This window comes from Nannospalax galili, unplaced genomic scaffold (genome assembly GCF_000622305.1).
Source record: "Nannospalax galili isolate Female #2095 unplaced genomic scaffold, S.galili_v1.0 scaffold1212, whole genome shotgun sequence".
NCBI lineage: Eukaryota > Metazoa > Chordata > Mammalia > Rodentia > Spalacidae > Nannospalax > Nannospalax galili.
In genome coordinates this window covers 342,573-361,357 of record NW_008331994.1, presented here as the reverse complement: position 1 = coordinate 361,357, position 18,785 = coordinate 342,573, and the positions used below count along the sequence as shown (strand labels likewise).

General features: G+C 50.1%; 2 protein-coding genes across 5 annotated transcripts in view; one reads left to right on the top strand and one right to left on the bottom strand.

Annotated features, from left to right (window-relative positions):
* The first annotated feature begins 8,851 nt into the window (after positions 1 to 8,851).
* Adamtsl4 (ADAMTS like 4) overlaps positions 8,852 to 18,785 on the top strand; it is a 12,384-nt gene continuing 2,450 nt past the window's right edge. Inside the window, exons 1-14 of one of the 4 annotated variants that reach the window (XM_017796594.2) lie at positions 8,852 to 8,954; positions 11,101 to 11,321; positions 11,527 to 11,584; positions 11,851 to 12,188; positions 12,335 to 12,989; positions 13,228 to 13,330; positions 14,509 to 14,645; positions 14,979 to 15,183; positions 15,425 to 15,597; positions 15,729 to 15,840; positions 15,940 to 16,125; positions 16,501 to 16,630; positions 16,905 to 17,109; positions 17,388 to 17,564. In XM_017796594.2, the coding sequence (XP_017652083.1) occupies positions 11,302 to 11,321; positions 11,527 to 11,584; positions 11,851 to 12,188; positions 12,335 to 12,989; positions 13,228 to 13,330; positions 14,509 to 14,645; positions 14,979 to 15,183; positions 15,425 to 15,597; positions 15,729 to 15,840; positions 15,940 to 16,125; positions 16,501 to 16,630; positions 16,905 to 17,109; positions 17,388 to 17,564 (2,499 nt within the window). In that variant the 5' untranslated portion in view covers positions 8,852 to 8,954; positions 11,101 to 11,301. Of the gene's footprint in view, positions 8,955 to 11,100; positions 11,322 to 11,526; positions 11,585 to 11,850; positions 12,189 to 12,334; positions 12,990 to 13,227; positions 13,331 to 14,508; positions 14,646 to 14,978; positions 15,184 to 15,424; positions 15,598 to 15,728; positions 15,841 to 15,939; positions 16,126 to 16,500; positions 16,631 to 16,904; positions 17,110 to 17,387; positions 17,565 to 18,785 lie in introns of those variants that run through there. The other 3 variants (XM_029560615.1, XM_008827086.3, XM_029560614.1) reach the window with 3 other exon arrangements.
* The window catches only part of Mcl1 (MCL1 apoptosis regulator, BCL2 family member), a 20,060-nt gene continuing 18,436 nt past the window's right edge, over positions 17,162 to 18,785 (bottom strand). Inside the window, exon 3 of the mRNA XM_017796595.2 lies at positions 17,162 to 17,431. Within this exon, the coding sequence (XP_017652084.1) occupies positions 17,384 to 17,431 (48 nt within the window). The 3' untranslated portion in view covers positions 17,162 to 17,383. The remainder of the gene's footprint in view (positions 17,432 to 18,785) is intronic.

Sequence of the window (18,785 nt, the reverse complement as noted above, 5' to 3'; positions counted from 1 at the left end):
TCCGCTTGCCTCTGCCTCCCAAGTGCTAGGATTAAAGGTGTGTGCCACCATGCCGGGCCCAGTATTTTTCAATTCCAACAGTTTGCATAACGCCTCTGAAATGTAGCCAGTAGGGAGGATATGCTCTGTTCTGAGCTCAAAGTCAGATCAGTACTGTTCGTTTGTTTGAGTCTGGGCCTTATGATATAGCCTTGGTTGGCTTTGAACTACTGACCCTCTTGTCTCCACCTCCCAAGTTCCTGGGATTGCAGGCCTGCACCCTCCTACTCCCACCACTGCAAGATCAGTAGTCTTCTTCCTTTATTTGTTCCATCCCTAGAGATACTTTTGTGTGACCATCTACTTCTCTTTTAAGTTTGTTCATTTGAGACTTTCTCTGAAGCCCAGGCTAGGCTGGAACTCACTCCATAGCCCAGGCTAGCACTGGGGCAATCCTCTTGTCTCAGCCTTCTGAATACTGGAATAGTAGGCATAAGACACCAGGCCCACCTCTTATATAATCTTTTTCAAAAATCTTTCTGGGGCTGGAGAGATGGCTCAGAGGTTAAGAACACTGGTTGTTCTGGCAGAAGTCCTGGGTTCGAATCCCAGCACCCACATGACAGCTAACAACTGTCCATAACTTCAGTTCCAGGGGATACAATGGCCTCTTCTGTCATCTGTAGGCATTGCATGACATGGGTGTACTTACCTTCATGCAGGCAATGCACTCATATACATAAAATAAAAATAATAAAATAAATTAATTAAAAAAAAATCTTTCTTTGGGCTGGAAAGATGTCTCAGTAATTAAGAACACTGGTTGCTCTTCCAGAGGATCTGGGTCCAGTTCCTAGCCCTCTCATGGCACCTAATGACCATCTGTAACTACAGTTCTAGGAGAGTCAATGCCCTCTTTTGGCATCCTTGGACATTGCACACATATGGGTGCACTTACACGTAGACAAAATACTCATACACATAAAATCAAATTAAACAGCAGAACCTTCTTTTTATCCTTGAGACAGGGTTCACAAGTGGCTGAGGCATCAGAAAGTTTCCTTTTGCAACATTCTTACAGAACCAAGTCCATGGAGTTGACAGCTGTGGTAAGTCTCATGAGCTCTTTGGTACACTGCCATTTCTTAATGGAAAGGAGTATTTCTGACCTTTAGCTCTCAGCAGTTACAAATGTCAAAGGCAGACTTTTCCCTCCACCCAGGCTGTCTTCCCACTTAGAGGCTGTAGGTCTTGCCTTCCTGTCCTGCACTTTGCCTCCTAGGTAAGTGGCTGCTGACTAGCAGCCCCAGACAGCACTCAAAACCACCGGGTCTAGAATACCTCCCCACCCCCACAGGGCTTTTGATTCTCTGCACTGCACTCAGTCCTGGGCAAAGGGGCTATCCTACAAAACTAGCACTATAAATATAGCTCTAGGTTAGCGCATTGTGTCCCCAGAGGCTTTAGATAATCCACACCTCTTGGGGAGGTGTTAACCCCTTGCCTTCCCAAACTCTTTAAGAACATAGAACCCAGGGCTGAGGAAGGTTTAAGTTGAGGGCCCAATTGAGGCTACCGGTGAACCTAACCAGTCTTTTTTTCAGACAAGGCTCACTGTATAAGCCCTGGCTGGCTTGGAACTTGCTATGTAGACCAGGCTGGCTTCCAATTCACAGAGATATACCTGTCTTTCCTTCTGAGTGCTGGGATTAAAGGCCGGCCACCACACCCAGTTTTCATATCTTTTTTTTTTCCCTGATAACCCTGTAAGGAGTGGGGCCTGGAGAACACCTCCCCCATCAGGCTACCCAGTATTTTTAGTGGCTTGTCAAAATTTTTAAACCATGCCATTTGATAACTTAAAAAAAAAATAGGTTGAAGAGATGGCTCAGCAGTTAGGAATACTTGCTCTTCTCAAGGTCTGGCAGCTCACAACTGCCTGTAACTCAAGCTCTCCAGGGGAGCCCTTTTCCAGCCTTCATGTACACCCGCACCCACATGTACAGATACAACACAAACACACACACACTTAGACATAAATGTTTAAAAATCTTTTTTTTTTTGAGACAGGGTCAATCTGGAACTCGCTCTGTAGATCAGGCTGGCCTTGAACTCACAGAGATTCACCTGCCTTTGCTCCCAAGTACTGGGATTAAAGGTGTGCGCCACCACACTGGCAAAAATCTTTTTAAAATTGCATTTATTTATTAATTATTATTTTGGTCTTTTTGAGACAAGGTTTCCCTATAGCCACAGCTGGCCTGGAACTCACTGTATAGACCAGGCTGGCTTTGAACTCACAGGGATCCACTGCCTCTGCCTCCCAAGTGCTGGGATTAAAGGTGTGTGCCACCATGCCTGGCTTTTATTAATTATTTTTATGTGTATGAGTGTATTGCCTACATGTAAGTGCACCTATGTCATGCAATGCCTGAGGAGGGCAGAAGGGGGGGAAAGATCCCTAGGAACTGAGGATATGGACAGTTGTTCGCCACCACATGATTGCTAGAAACTGAACCTGGCTCTTCTGCAAGAGCCGTCACTGCTTAACTGTGGAGTAATCTCTCCAACCCCTAATTTATTTATTTTTTGTTTATTTGTTTATGTGTGTGTGTGTTTGTGTATATGGGGGCACATGTGGAAGTCAGAGGACAACTTACAGGAGCCAGTTGCCTTCTTCCATCATGTAGGTCCTGGGGATGGAACTCAGGTTGTCAGCCTTGGTGGCAAGCATCTCCTTGGCTCTTATAACTTCTTTCAAAAGAGAAAACAGTTTTTGTGTGGGAACATGGTGAGAGTAGAACTGGGATTGAGATTCATCTCCCTGGTTCTATAACATTCAGATTCAAATATCTTTATTTCTTTAATTTAAAAAAATTTTTATGTGTATGAATGTCTTACTGCATGTATGTACATGCACCTCTGTTGTGCAATGCCTGAGGAGGCCAGAAGAAGGCATTAGATCCCTGGAACTGGAGTTTTAGACAGTTGTTAGCCAACATGTCGGAGCTGAGAACCAAACCTGGGTCCTCTGCAAGAGCAACCAGTGCTCTTTTTGTTGTTTGATTTTTGAGGCAGGGTCTCCCTGTAGTCCCAGCTGACCTGGAACTAGCTATGTAGACCAGGCTGGCCTTGATCTCACAGAGATCCACCTGCCTCTGCCCCCGCCCCCCAAGCGCTGGGATTAAAGGTGTGCACCTGGCAGATGGCTTGGTGGTTAGGAGCACTTGTTGCTCTTCCAGAGGACCCAAGTTTGGTTCCTAGCATCCATGTCCAGTGTCTTCTAACTGGCTCTAAGTACAGTGGATCTCATGCCATCTTCTGGGCTCCATAGGTATCTGCACACATGGGTTACACACACACACACACACACACACACACACACACACACACACACAAATTTTCTGCATAGTAAGTTCCAAGACAGCTGGGGCTACAGGGAGAGCCTGTCTCAAACCCCCCACTCTCAAAAAAGGCTTTTAAGCACAACGTGTCCTTTTCTTCATCTCTCTTTTCTTTTATTATTTTTATTTTATGTGTATGAGTGCATTGCCTGCACGTATGTGAGTGCACCTGTGTTGTGCAATGCCGCAGAGATCAGAAGAGAACTTCAGATTCCCCTGAAACTGGAGTTAAGGACAATTCGTAGCCCCCATGTGGGTGCTGGGAATTGAACCCAGGTTTTCTGCCAGAGCATTTGGTGCTCTTAGCCACTGAGCCATCTCTCCAGGCCCCTCATCTCTCTTTTCTAACCATGCTTTCTTTCTCTAATGTGAGGACTTCCCCAACATTTCAGATATCTTTACTTTTTCTCTAAAGTTCCCTTCCCCTCTGCCATGAGGATGCTAGTCCTACATTTGTCTGACCTCCATGCTGGCTCTAAACAGGCATGACTTTATGGTCCACCCCCCACCCCAGCCTCCATTTCCCTCCTCAAGGCAGCTGCTGACTTTTATAGCTGGCCTGCCCTGAGCATTTTTCCTTAAATTCTAATAAAACTGTCCCAAAGCTTCAAAAGGTAATAATAAAAATAAGCACTGGGAGATAGAGGCAGGCATATCTCTATGAGTTTGAGGCCAGTCTGGGCTACACAGTGAGATTCTGTCTCAAAAAAAAAAACAACAAAAAACAAACCCTTGTAGCCTGGCGTGGTGGCTCATGCCTGTAGTCCCAGCACTTGGGAGGCAGAGGCAGGCAGAGCTCTGTGAGTTCAAGGCCAGCCTGGTCTACATAGTGAGTTCCAGGACAGCTGGGGCTACAGGGAGATCCTGCTTCAAAAAGACAAAAAAAAAAAAAAAATTAAAAAATAAAATAAGAAAATAAAGGGTGTGCCATTGTGCCAGGCTACTTTTAAATTATATGTGTCTGTGTTTGGGTCTCTGGGTATGTACAGGTGCCCTCAGAGTCCAGAAGGGGGTATTGGATCCCTTGGAACTGGAGTTACTGGTGATTGTGAGGCACCTGACGTGGGTGCTGGGGACTGAACTTGGGTCTTCTCCAAGAGCAGTATGTGCTCTTTTTTTCTTAAATGTAGTATGAATGTTTTGCCTGCATGTATGTAAGTTCACCACATGCATGCCTGGTGCCCATGGGGGCCAGAAGAGGGTGTCTTACCCCTTGAAACTGGAGTTATAACAGTTGTGAGCCACTGTGTGGGTGTTGGGAACTGAATCTGGGTCCTCTGCAAGAGCAGCCAGTGCTCTCAACCACTAAGCCATTCCTCCAGAGCCCCTATTCAAATATTATTATTTCTGTTTCTTTCTCTTCCCCCAATACCCAATACTTTTTTCTCCCACCCCCCTTTTTGGGGGGTCTTTTGAGACAGGGTCTCCCTGTAGTGGGGCTGGCTTGGAACTCACTATGTAGACCCGGGTGGCCTTGAACTCACAGAGATCTACTGCCTCTGCCTCCCAAGTGCTGGGACTAAAGGTGTGCACCAACACACCCAGCTTCCTTCCCCTTTTTTTGAAACAGACTCTTACTATGTAGTCCAGACTGCCCTTGAACTCACAGTCCTCCTGCCTGCTTCAGCCTCCTAAGTGGTACATCTCACCAACTCAAATATTTCTTGTAATCCTACAAAACATGAATACAAAATAAATACAAATTTATAAAGTACTATAAGTAGCCCTTGTCCTGAAAGAACATGGGGATTTGCTGAGAAAACAAAATATGTATGTTAAATGTCAAATATGTTTAAAGTTCTGGCTGTAACTCAGCACTGTAACCCCAGCACTCCAGTGGCTGATGAAAAAGAAGTTGAGTTTGTAATTAGCTACATGGCAAGACTATCTCAAAAAAAGAGCACTGATTACTTTTGCAGAGGACCCAGGTTAGGTCCTCCAAACCCACTTGGTGGCTATCAAAGCATTAGTAACTCCAGTTCCAGGGTATCTGACTCCCTCTTCTGGCCTCTGCAGGCATTACATATACATAGTGCACTTACATATATGCAGGCAAAACACTCATACAATAAAACAAAATAAAGAAATAAAATTAAAAATAAATAAAAAGAACCTGGTATAATGGCACATGCCTGTAGTCTTATCACTTGGGAGGCTGAAGCAGGAGAACCCTTCTTCAAAACCAGCTTGGGCTACATAGCAAGTTCTAAGTCAGCCTGAGTTACAATAGCAAGCAACAAATAAGCAATACCATTCTTGACAAGCCTGTATCCCAGGCTTGTCTTGAGTTTGCAGTGATCCTCCTGCCTTAGCTTCCCCAGTGCTGGGATTATTGACATGAACTACCATACCCTATGTTGCCCTTTATGTTTTGGTTTTCAAAAAATATATGAGGCTAAGTGTGGTAGTGCAAGTCTATTAGCCCAGTACTGGGGAGGCCAAGTTGGGGGATTATCAAGAGTTTAAGGGCAGCCTAGGCTATACAGCAAGTGCCAGGCCAGCCAAGGAAGACCCTGTGTCACCAATAAAGACATTTTAAAAACATTGACAGATCCAGGGGCTGGAGAGAGATGGCTCATCAGTTAAGAGCACTGGTTGCTCTTGCAGAGGACCCGGGTTTGATTCCCAGCACCGACATGGAGGCTGACAGCTTTCTGTAACTCCAGTTCCAGGGGAATCGGATGCCCTCTTCTGACCTCCTTGGGCATTGCACGACACAGGTGCACTTACATTCATGCAAGCATGAGTGTATACTCATACACATAAAATAAAAAAATGATAAAATATTTTTTTTGGTCTTTTTGAGACAGGGTCTCCCTGTAGCCCGAGCTGTCCTGGAACTCAGTATGTAGACCAGGCTGGCTTTGAACTCACAGAGATCCACCCACCTCTGCCTCCCGAGTGCTGGGATTAAAGGCATGCGCCACCACGACCGGCTTAAAATATTTTTTTTAATGAGGAAAAAAAAAGAGGCTTGAGGACGGGTAGAGTGCTTACCTAGCATGTTTGAAGCCCTAGGTTCAAGTCCCATTACAGAAAAAACAAATATTGACTAGAACCAATAAAAGTTGACTTATGAGTAAATGGCAAAGAAAAAAATTTAAAAGTCATTATCATTTAGACTGGGTGGACTTGATGACAAACATGAGGTAAGAGGATCAGAATTCAAGGTCATCCTTGGCTACCTAAGCAATAGACTAGTCCAGCCAAGACTAGAAGAGAGAGCTTGCCACAAACAAGCACTAATCAATACATTGATAGAGTGCTTGAAGTTAAAAAAGTTCAAGCAAGCTGGGCATGATGGAACATGTCCTTAGTCCCAGCACTCCAGAGGCAGAGGCTGGTGGATCTCTTAGATTGCGGGCCTTCTGGTCTACATAGGAAGATTCAGGGCAGCTGGGACGACAAGGAACCCTGTCTCAAAAACAACAAAAACAAAGGTTCAGACAATAAATCCGAGCCTGGGAGTTTGGGACAGAGTAAGATCGTGTTTCAAAAAAATTCAGGGGCTGGAAAAATTGCTCAACAACTCAGAGCACTGACTGGTCTTGCAGAGGTTGTGTTCCCAGCATCCACATGGTGTCTAACAATGATCCATAATTCCAGTTCCAGGGGATCTGTTTCCCCCTTCTGGCCTCTGAGGTTACTGCATGCAGGTGGTACACCCACATACATGCAGGCAAAACACTCACACACATAAAACAAATAAGTAAAACATTTTAAACGTTCAAACATATAAGCAGACTATGACTAGAATAAAAAGCATAAAAAGCAAAAGCTTTTTCCGTCCCTTCTCCAATCCTGCACCCCTCCTCAGATGTCATTCTTCCAGATGTGGGACACAACAGCATTGAGACTGAGGTGCTGGTGAAAGACCACAAGGCTGGTACGTGCTCAAGGTGAAACTCAGCTCCCAATTTGTCTGCCTCTTAATTCAGCGAGGGTCTCCCTGTAGCCCCAGCTGTCCTGGAACTCAGTATGTAGACCAGGCTGGCTTTGAACTCACAGAGATCCACCCACCTCTGCCTCCCGAGTGCTGGGATTAAAGGCATGCGCCACCACGACCGGCTTAAAATATTTTTTTTAATGAGGAAAAAAAAAGAGGCTTGAGGACGGGTAGAGTGCTTACCTAGCATGTTTGAAGCCCTAGGTTCAAGTCCCATTACAGAAAAAACAAATATTGACTAGAACCAATAAAAGTTGACTTATGAGTAAATGGCAAAGAAAAAAATTTAAAAGTCATTATCATTTAGACTGGGTGGACTTGATGACAAACATGAGGTAAGAGGATCAGAATTCAAGGTCATCCTTGGCTACCTAAGCAATAGACTAGTCCAGCCAAGACTAGAAGAGAGAGCTTGCCACAAACAAGCACTAATCAATACATTGATAGAGTGCTTGAAGTTAAAAAAGTTCAAGCAAGCTGGGCATGATGGAACATGTCCTTAGTCCCAGCACTCCAGAGGCAGAGGCTGGTGGATCTCTTAGATTGCGGGCCTTCTGGTCTACATAGGAAGATTCAGGGCAGCTGGGACGACAAGGAACCCTGTCTCAAAAACAACAAAAACAAAGGTTCAGACAATAAATCCGAGCCTGGGAGTTTGGGACAGAGTAAGATCGTGTTTCAAAAAAATTCAGGGGCTGGAAAAATTGCTCAACAACTCAGAGCACTGACTGGTCTTGCAGAGGTTGTGTTCCCAGCATCCACATGGTGTCTAACAATGATCCATAATTCCAGTTCCAGGGGATCTGTTTCCCCCTTCTGGCCTCTGAGGTTACTGCATGCAGGTGGTACACCCACATACATGCAGGCAAAACACTCACACACATAAAACAAATAAGTAAAACATTTTAAACGTTCAAACATATAAGCAGACTATGACTAGAATAAAAAGCATAAAAAGCAAAAGCTTTTTCCGTCCCTTCTCCAATCCTGCACCCCTCCTCAGATGTCATTCTTCCAGATGTGGGACACAACAGCATTGAGACTGAGGTGCTGGTGAAAGACCACAAGGCTGGTACGTGCTCAAGGTGAAACTCAGCTCCCAATTTGTCTGCCTCTTAATTCAGCGAGCATTCCTCCCGCTAAGCTCTACGGTGTAAAATTTTATGGATGAAGAAACAGAGCCTCACAGAAGTCCCCAAGTCATCAATGCCACAGGGTTTACTGCCCAGCATGGGAAAGGCAGGGGCGATGGGCTGCATGCAGGAGAAAGCCTGCTGGGTCCTGTGAACTGGTCCCCGGCTCGGGTGGGCGGCTTGCCCAGCTCCTCCGTGTCCAGGCGCCACCCAAAGGTCGCCCAGTCGGCAGGCGCAGCGCTCCTGCCGCTCACTCAGGGCAGGGCTGGGGTCGCAAGGTTGGGCGCGGGGACCGAGGGGTGCCTCCCCGGTAGGGTGGCCCGCGGGGAGGCGACGGGGTCCAGTCCCCTCCCCGGGCGCGTGGCGGGCGTGGCGTCGGCGGGGCGGCGCGGGGGCGGAGCGATGCCGCGGGCGGCGCTGTCCCGAGCGGGCTCTGGGGCCGGAGTGGCCGCCGCCGAGCAGGGCTGCTGGACACCGCCAGGCGCAGAGCAGGTAGAGCCACCCGGAGGGCCCTCGGGAGACCCAGGCCCAGCTCCGCCTCCGGGGCGAATTCCTGGGGAGCTGGGGAGGGGGGTCTGGTCCCCGGGAACTCTGGTCCCATCACCCGGGAGGGGGATTGAGCCAAAATTCCTATTAAGTCACATAGTAAAGTTGGAAATCATACCCCGCACCACCCTGAAGCCGGCGCCGCCTGGCTCCTCCTCTCTGAGGGGCTTTTTGAGGACTTACCCTGACGCCCTTCCCTCCTACCGAGGGAGAATAGGGTTCCTGACTGGGATGCAGGTGAGTGCCCTTGGTCCAACTCAGCCTGTTGGAAGAGGCTGAAGGAAAAGACACCTGTTGTTGGGATGGGCCTTGGGTACCCAGACATTTTGAGCCAGGACAGAAACTCTCTTCCACCAGTCCAGACCCTGCTATCCCCCAGCAATGACCCCACTCCTGATGAGCCCCTGAGGGTGAAGGGGTTAGCTCCGTGCACGTCACTGGACAGTGTGGGAAGGTATAACCAGGAGGAGACTAGGTTTGCCCTGACCCTGGGTCCAGCCTGGCTCCACAGTGGCTACCTCGGACCTCTGTTTTCCTCATGCTAGCCATGAAAAGAGGCAAAAGGCACATGTGTGTCTGTTTCTGTACAGGGGGTGTCCACTCCTGCCCCCCCTACACAGGGGAGGGTGTGTGGGACTTTCCAGAGAGAGAGCCAAGCCTGGCCCCTGGCCTGGGAGCTCTCCTCATCTCCACCCCTCACTTCTCTAGGGAGCTGCCAAAGCTAGCTCAGGACAGGATTATGTGTACTGGGTAGACCACAGAGATGGTAGGAACAGACCTGGAGGATCAGAGAGAGACACAGATGGAGGAGGAGAGGGGACCAGCATCAGAGAGGGGGCAAGCTGAGCATCACCTCCCTCCAGCCTCAAGGGACAGGCATGTAGAAGACTGAAGGGTTGGCACATGGTCCTCTTCCATCAGAGCAGTTGTGGAAGAGGCCAGGCTACTAGTCACCTCCTCTGAAACTCCAAGATGCTGATGACCTTCATCAGCTCAGCCACTTTGATCCTTCCTCAGATTCCCAAGTCCTGGGGTCTTAGGGAGGGGGAGTGGGGCTAAGCTCTGCCTTGCCTCCCCTCTGTCCTTTTCCTGCCCTGAGTTGGCCCACTTCGGCAAGCTCCTTGGATCCCTCTCCTGGTGCCATTTAGATCCAACAGAAACTGTTTTTCCTGGAAAGCAGAACTAAGATGGGATGAGGCCTGTGGGTGGGAAGGGCCTTAAAGAGAACGAAGGGGATGGAGGACGGGGCGCAGGGAGAGACAGGCTTTGAGGCCAGGGTAGGGTTCCAAGCCCCACCTCCCCAGTGTTCAAGGCTAGACTTCAGAATGGACTGCCTGGGAGTTCCAGAGTGAGAGGCCAGTGACTGGGGAGCATGTTTCCTTCTAGGGTCCCCAGCCACTATGGCTGCGTATTGGAAAGAAAAATAAATTTAAAAGATGAAAACTAGCTACACAAGAAATAAGTGTCCACTGAGCCAATGCTTTGTGAATGCTAGTACCCACCGGGAGGCTAAGTCATCACCTTTTCTCCAGAGATGAAGCCATTAGCCCACTTAGTTTATCCCTTGGACAAAAGATGCCTAAGGCGGCCCAGATGTGCCTGACCACTTCTTCCATAAGGAGCTTAGCTAAGAAGGAAAGAAAAGGCTGGGGGGCAGGTAGCAAACTAGGTATTAAAAAAGATCTTGGGGTATTTTAGAGGAGGGATTTTTTTTTTTTTTTTTTTTTTTTTGAGACAAGGGCCTCATAACATCTAGGCTGGCCTTGAACTCCTGATCCTCCTGCTTCCACCTCCCAAGGTATGGGATTAAGGCATGTGCCCCCATACCTGGTTCCCAGGGGCTTCTTGCTGGCCCCTCCCAGGGGTGCCTGGGATAGTCTCCCTCCTCTACTTTCCAGAGCTCTGGGAGAAAGAACCTGCCCTGTCTGAACTGCCTACAAACAGCCCCTCCTCAGGTTTCCAGAGGAGCCAAGTCCCTCTTGGACCACAGGGAGGGGAGTGAGCTGAGTTGGGAGGCTGAGGTCAGACCCCCACCCTCAACCTTGCCTCAGCAGATGACAAAGGCAGCATTCCATCTTGCTCCCACCCTTAGGTCCTAAAGGGGTGGACCAGTCTTCCCTCTGCCCTCCACCCTGTTGGAGTTGTTCTGAGGAGACAGCCCTTCAGTCCTGGCTGTCTGGAGAGGTAACCACCATGCCACTGTCCCCACAAATCGAGGCCCTCCACACCCAGATGGCTCAGTAGCTTCATCTGTCCTCTGCTCCCTGGCCCAGAGGCAGTCAAGGGAAGAGCAATGGAGATGTGGCTAGGCAGGTAAGAGCAAGGGCTGCCAGGGCAGAGGGACAGCTCTGTTTCTAACAGTAAGAACAGGGAAGGGATTTTTGGGAGGGGCTTGACAAGTGATCAGGAACTTCTGCTTTCTGAGAAGTTGGCAGCTAGAATGTAGAGAGCTTGGGGTGGGAGTGGGCATGGTCATTACACCTCTGATTTCCTCTGATGTGTGCCCCTTGGTGTGCAGGCCCTGGCTGTGTGTGATGCTGTTTCTGTACCTCCCTCAACTCTGCCTGGATCAGGAGGTGAGCCTGGCCAGGTGTCCCATTGTGTCCTGGCCTCCCCTAGCTCCCCCTTTCCCATAGCTAGGCTTTAGCCCTTGCTCCAGGCTTGGTCCACCCCAGCCTTGCTGCCAACTCCTTCACTCCTTGCCAAATAACAGAAGATAGCGGTCTTGTCCTACCTGGATGTAACTTTGGGCAACTCACAATCCTTGAAACTTGAACTCATAGACCACCTGTCAACCCCTCAGATGACTCTAATTCTGTCTGACCTTTCTCTTTCTATGTAGGTATTGTCTGAATATTCTCTTCAGACACCCCTTGAGGGCCTGATCCCTGAGGGTCTCTGGGGACCATGGGGCCAGTGGGCCTCCTGTTCCCAGCCCTGTGGGGTGGGAGTGCAACGAAGAAGCCGGACTTGTGAACCTGGCCCAGGCCTGCCACTCCCTCCCCGACCCCCAAGACACCCAGAAGCCCAAAGTCCCCGCAGCCAGGACCCCAGACCCCAGAATTCCCGAGATCCTCAACCCCTCTACAGGCTGCAGCCTCGGGGAAGGGATGGCCCCCTTCGAGGTCCTGCTTCTCAACTGGGGAGACAGGAGACCCAGAAGACTCAGGGGGCCCAGAGGTGAGACTCTGAGGGAAGAGGAGGGCCAAGCTGGGCTGGTGGAGGAAAGGGAGCAATGGCTGCTCCAGCTTTGCAGGCCTATCTTTCAGGAAAGGGACTGGGGAGACAGTCTCAGCGATGATTCCATGTGTGCAATATTTTCTCAGGTCCCGGATTCGAGACCCCATCAAGCCAGGGATGTTCGGGTATGGGAGAGTGCCCTTTGCCTTGCCCCTGCATCGGAGTCGCAGGCACCCCCAGAGGCCCCGCAGACCTGAGCAACCCAAGACCTCTTCCAAGGAGGAAGAGACCCCTCCATCCCGGACTTCAAGGCCAGAGCTGCCCTCTGCAAATCACAGCCCTCAAACTCAATTTCCAGAACTGCCTACCTACCCTCACTCTCCTCCAGCAGAATCCCTAAGGCCTGAAACTACTCAGAAGCAGGTTCCCCTAGGAACCAGTCCTGCTCCCACACAGCCCCACTTCAGAGCACAGGGCTTTGGTACAGGGCCCCCTTTGCACACCCCTTCCTCTGGAGAGAGTGGATCTTTCCAGGCATTACCTCGACCACGACCACGAGTACCAACATCCCAGGGTTGGACCAATCCCCAGAGAGCAGAGAGACATCCTCATCCTTTCCCTCGGAGCCAAGGCCAGCAGAGTCCAGGGCACTGGAGACCTCGTGGCAGTCCTCACGGATCCCCAGATGGCTGGCTGCCTCTGCTGAGAGACTCCAGTCCCTCTTGGAGTCTCTTTGCTCCCAGTAGCCCTGCCCCAAAATGTTCTGGGGAGAGTGAACAACTGAGAGCCTGCAGCCAAGCAGTGAGTTCTTCCCTGGGCTTCTTACCCAGACTTCCTTTCACTGATGCCTCCTTACCCATCTGGGTCCTCAGTTTGTTTGACCTAGACCTGAGGGAGAAGGGCCCTGGCATCTGACCTCAGGACAGCGGCCTTGGCATTTTTCCGTGAAGCTGACCCTCCTCCACCCCGAGTCCAATCCTGGTCCATACCCTAGGTTTCCTCCCCAGCTCTGATTCCTTTGTATCTGGATCTTCCTCAGCCCTGCCCCCCTGAGCAGCCAGACCCCCGAGCCCTGCAGTGTGCTGCCTTTGACTCCCAGGAATTCATGGGCCAGCTGTACCAGTGGGAACCCTTCACTGAAGGTGTGGCTTCTATCTCCTCCCTTGCAGGGGTGGCTGGGGACTGGGCACAGTGGGTAGAGGAAGACACCTGCTCACTCTGAGCCCTGCAGACTTCAGCTTGCTCTTTCTCCATGCCAGGCCCACTCTTCCCCCTGTGTCTATCTTTCTTCTCAGGCCATGTCAGAGACTCAGCCCAGGCCTGGAGAAGGGAGGGGCTTTCAAACTGGGCTTTTAGCTGTCAGGTAGTCAGTACAAGGTCAAGCTGGGAAAGGGAGCTTCTCAGAAATGCCTTGTGGCTGGCTTCTCCTGGGAAGATGTCCATCTTGTAGGTGGGGTGGATGTGAAAAGCTCTTGTCCAGTGGTCCTAGCAGGATGCCTTGATCTTTGTGGTATCCTATTAGCTCCTAAGTTACTATCCACTTGCGTTTTGGCCCATGTCAACCTGACACCAAGACAAACCTTCATCAACTATGGACTCACATAATTGTCGGGGTCAAAAAACCCTCTTGAGGGATGGCTCAGTGGGTAAAATCACTTGCCACAAATCTGACAACCTGGGTTTGATCCCCAGAACCTGTCCTGTAAGTTGTTCTCCGACCTTCATACAAGTGTGGTAGCATGCTCAGGCTCACACTCACACATCATTTACACACACCAATTTTTTTTTTTTTTTTTAAAGCTGGGCATGGTAGCATATGCCTTTAGTCACAGCGCTTGGGAGGCAGAGGTAGGTGGATCTCTGTGAGTTCAAGGCCAGCCTGGTCTACATAGTGAGTTCCAAGCCAGCTGGGGCTACAGGGAGACCCTGTCCCAAAGCAACAACAACAACAACAAAAAAAAAACCTACAGAACAAACCCCTCAAACAAACAATTAAAAAACTCAAAATGGTCAGGTATAGCCTGTAGTCCTATTTATTTAGGAGGATGAAGTGAGAGGATCAGTTGAGTTCTTGTTTGAGACCAGCTTGGGCAACATAGTATATCTTAAACAAAATTTAAAAATCTTTATTGGTTCAGTGACCTCTACTGGCCTAACCAACCTTTCAGCATGGGAAACTGTCCAGTTCCCTTTCTCCACAGCCACATAGGCAACCTTGGGATGTCCTAAGGTCGGTTAGTCAGTCACAGAGCTGCTGTCAGGACTCTGGGGTGTTTCCTCCTTCAGGGACTCCAGTCAATTACCTTCTACCTTATCTTAGTTCAGGGCTCCCAACGCTGTGAACTGAACTGCCGACCCCGTGGCTTCCGCTTCTATGTTCGTCATACCGAAAAGGTCCAGGATGGGACTCTGTGTCAGCCTGGATTCCTGGACATTTGTGTGGCTGGACGCTGTCTGGTAAGGGAGGAAAGATGTTTGTGTATGTACATGCACACACACGCAGCCCTATAATTCTGTATTACAACATTGAAACACCAAACAGACTAGGATGACCAGAGAGAAAGTTCTTACCTGCCAGAGCCGAGGGGGGTGACCTGTAGGCAGGATCCCATCAGACATACCTAGGCTCCTCAAGCCAGGCTAGGGATAAGAGGGGATGACAGAGGGACACACTCACTTGTAGCATCCAAGAACAAGACAGGTGGTGAGCGTCGGGTCTTGAGCAGAGCAGGGTGGGCTGTGAGGTGTACCTGGCTTTTGGTGGCCCCTGCCTTACCTCATTCTCTCCAGAGCCCTGGCTGTGATGGGATCCTTGGCTCTGGCAGGCGACCGGATGGCTGTGGAGTCTGTGGGGGTGATGGTTCTACCTGTCGTCTCATTTCGGGGAACCTTACTGACCGAGGGGGTCCCCTGGGCTATCAGAAGATTCTGTGGATACCAGCAGGAGCCTCTCAGCTCCAGATTGCCCAGCTCCAGCCCAGCTCCAATTACCTTGGTGAGTACCTGGACCTGAGTCCTAAGTCCCATTCCATCCAGGTCTCTTGGATCCGCCTTTCACACCCCCTCCAGGACAGGAGAAGGTTATTGACGTTCCTCCTCCCCTGGTGGAGAGGGTTAAGGTGAGATGGCTAGCATCCTTAGGTTCTGGATAGGTAGGATGTCCAAACTCTTAGAAAGTGGTGGAAGAAAGACAGGACTACCACCATTAAGCTTGGATTTTTGGACCTCTCTTTCAGCACTTCGAGGCCCTGGTGGCCGCTCCATTATCAACGGAAACTGGGCTGTGGATCCCCCAGGGTCCTATATGGCCAGCGGGACCATCTTCCAGTATAACCGTCCCCCTCGGGAGGAGGGCAAGGGGGAGAGTCTGTCAGCCGAAGGCCCTACCACCCAGCCTGTGGATGTCTATGTGAGCTTCGAGGCCCAGAGGGACTGAACTGCTGGAGAGGGAGGCCTCCCCTCAGGGCCTCAGGACAGAGCAGCGGGGATCAAATGGGAGAGGAGGCTAGTGTATGTACCTTTTGTCACCTTTCTTCCCAGATGATCTTTCAAGAGGACAACCCAGGTGTTTTTTATCAGTATGTCATCTCTTCCCCTTCTCCAGTCCTTGAGAGCCCTGCCACAGAGCCTCCTGCCCCTCAACTTCAGCCTGGTAAGGCTGGGATTCCTAGATCTGGAGGAGGAGGGTGAGGCTTTGAGGGGGGTTTCTCAGAATGGAGGCTTCTGATCTAGCTCCTGCACTTGCTTACAGAGATGCTGAGGGGAGAGCCCCTACCCGCTTCAGTCCCCCGCCCAATTCGGACTCCAGGCATCCTCCAGCGTCAGGTGCGAATCCCCCAGGTGCCTGCCCTGAGTCATCGCAGGACACCCTTGGGGTCTGGAGTGGGATACTGGAAACAAGTCGGGCACTCCGAGTGTTCAGCATCCTGTGGCAAAGGTGAGACACTTGTCTTCCTGGTACCTTTAGCCCTGATCCTCAACTTCACACTGCATTTTTTCAAAAATACTTTTTTATTATTTTTATTTTTTGTGTACGAGTGTATTGCCTGCATGTATGTGAGTGCACCCGTGTCGTGCGGTGCCGTGGAGGTCAGAAGAGGGCTTTGGAGTCCCCTGGAACTGGAGTTAAGGATGGTTTGTAGCTGCCATGTGGGTGCTGGGAATCGAACCTGGGTCTTCTGCAAGAGCCCTCTCCAGCCCCAACACTGGTTCTGTATCTGGGATCTTGGGTCTTCATTTGACCCTGTGTCTGGAACCTTATTGGAACTGAGTCCAACATCCTATCTTCTGGCTGCTCTCTAATCCTCTTTAGGTGTTTGGCGTCCCATTTTCCTCTGCATGTCCCTTGAGTCAGGAGAGGAGTTGGATGAACACAGCTGTGCCATGGGTGCCAGGCCCCCAGCCTCCCCTGAACCCTGCCATGGTCCCCCATGTCCTCCATAGTGAGTATGCCCAGGAGGGGTGGGGCTTTACAGTACTTAAAACACCATGATCCTGGACTAGCTCCCTGCACTCAGGCTCTTACCTGGGCTCTGCAGCAGCTTCACAGCTCCTGGCTACAGGGTGACATTAGCTTGGAAAGGTTGACACCCTGTAGATCGCAAGGAAACCCAGCAAAGAACAGACTGCATATGCAAAATCTGGCCCCTCTCCTCTGAGGGCCCAGTCTGGCAGCCCCATCATTCGTGTCTCCTTCTTCCCTGAACACAACTATAGCTGGGAGGCTGGTGAGTGGACATCCTGCAGCCGCTCCTGCGGCCCCGGCACCCAGCACCGCCAGCTGCACTGCCGACAGGAGTTTGGGGCCGGTGGCTCCTCGGTGCCTCCAGAGCGCTGTGGACATCTCCCTCGGCCCAATGTCACCCAGACTTGTCAGCTGCGCCTCTGTGGCCATTGGGAGGTTAGCTCTCCCTGGAGCCAGGTGAGTGGGCACAGGTGAGGCAGATCCCTAAAAAGTGGGCAACAAAGCTAGAGCAGTATGTTTCTACTATTTTCTTTATCAGCAGAAACTTGACAAACAAGACCCATATGGAACCTCAATTTAAGTCAGATGGAACTGGGATTGGTGGCCCAGAGCCCCATGCTCAGTTTCCTTAATCTGTAAAACCCTGTGGCTGCTGAGCCACATCCAATGCAGATCCTGGTTCTGGAGGGCTGGAAGATGGGTGACGGCCAGTCTCGGTTCCCCTCATCCCTCAGTGCTCAGTGCGCTGCGGTCGTGGCCAGAGGAGCCGGCAAGTTCGCTGTGTTGGAAACAATGGTGATGAAGTGAGCAAGCAGGAGTGTGCTTCCGGACCCCCACCACCTCCAAGCAGAGAGGCCTGTGATATGGGACCTTGTACCACGGCCTGGTTCCACAGCGACTGGAGTTCCAAGGTGGGCCCCACACTCCCTTAGGCAAGTCCAGCATCTCTGGTGACCACACCTAGGCAATCCTGTCATAGCCTTTCTAGCACAGCTCTGTAAACGTTGTGGAGCAGGTGTCTATTATGTGCTTGACCCTTGGAACTCAGAAATAAGCAGGAAAAACTTGTACCTGTAATTTTCCATTTGGAAGGCTGAGGCAGGAGGATTGCCTCAAGTTCAAAGACAGCCTGGGCTTACCTAGTGAGTTCCAGGCCAGCCTGATTTATAGATACTATAGTATCAGACTCTGTCTTAAAAAAAAACAAACAAGCCCGGAATGGTGTCATATGCCTTTAATCCCAGCATTCAGGAGGCAGAAGCTGGCAGATCTCTGTGAGTTCAAGGCCAGCCTGGTCTATGTAGCACGTTCCAGACCAGCTGGGGTTACAGGGAGACTCTTACCTCAAAAAAACCACAAAAAGAAAAAAAAAGAACTGAGGGCCCAGGCTTCAGTTCCCAGCACCCATATGGCAAGTCACAACCACTTGTAACCCCAGTTCCAGCAGATCTCACACCCTTTTCTGGCCTCAGTAGACACGTGGTGGACACATGCACTCATACACATACAGGGACATGTGAAATAAAAAAAAGTCTTTTTTTTTTTTTTCCTGAAAGAGGGTCTCCTTGTAGCCCCAGCTTTCCTGGAACTATGTAGACCAGGCTGGCCTTGAACTCACAAAGATCCGCCTGCCTCTGCCTTCCAAGTGCTGGGATTAAAGGCGTGCGCCACCACGCCTGGCAAAAACAAGTCTTTTTAAAAAAGATTTCATTTTCTTGCTGGGTGTGGTGGCACACGCCTTTAGTCCCAGCACTCTGGAGGCAGAGGCAGGTGGATCACTGTGAGTTCAACTATGTAAGTGAGTTCAGGTCATCTGGGACTACAGGGAGACCCTGTCTCAAAAAGACAAAAAAAAAAAAAAAAAAAGGATTTCATTTTCTTTTATTATGTGTTATGTTGTATTCTTGTGTCTGTGAGAAATGTATCTCTGGAAGGCCAGAGGTGCCAGATTCCACTGGAGCTGGAGTTACAAGTGAGCCACCCAACCTGGGTGCTGGGAACTGAACTCAGGTCACCTGGAGCCATCAGATGACTCAGGTCAACTAATGAGCCCTCTCTTCAGCACCAAATTTAAAAAAATCTTAATTGAATTAAAAAAATTATTTACTTTTATATTTTTGTGTATTAGTGTT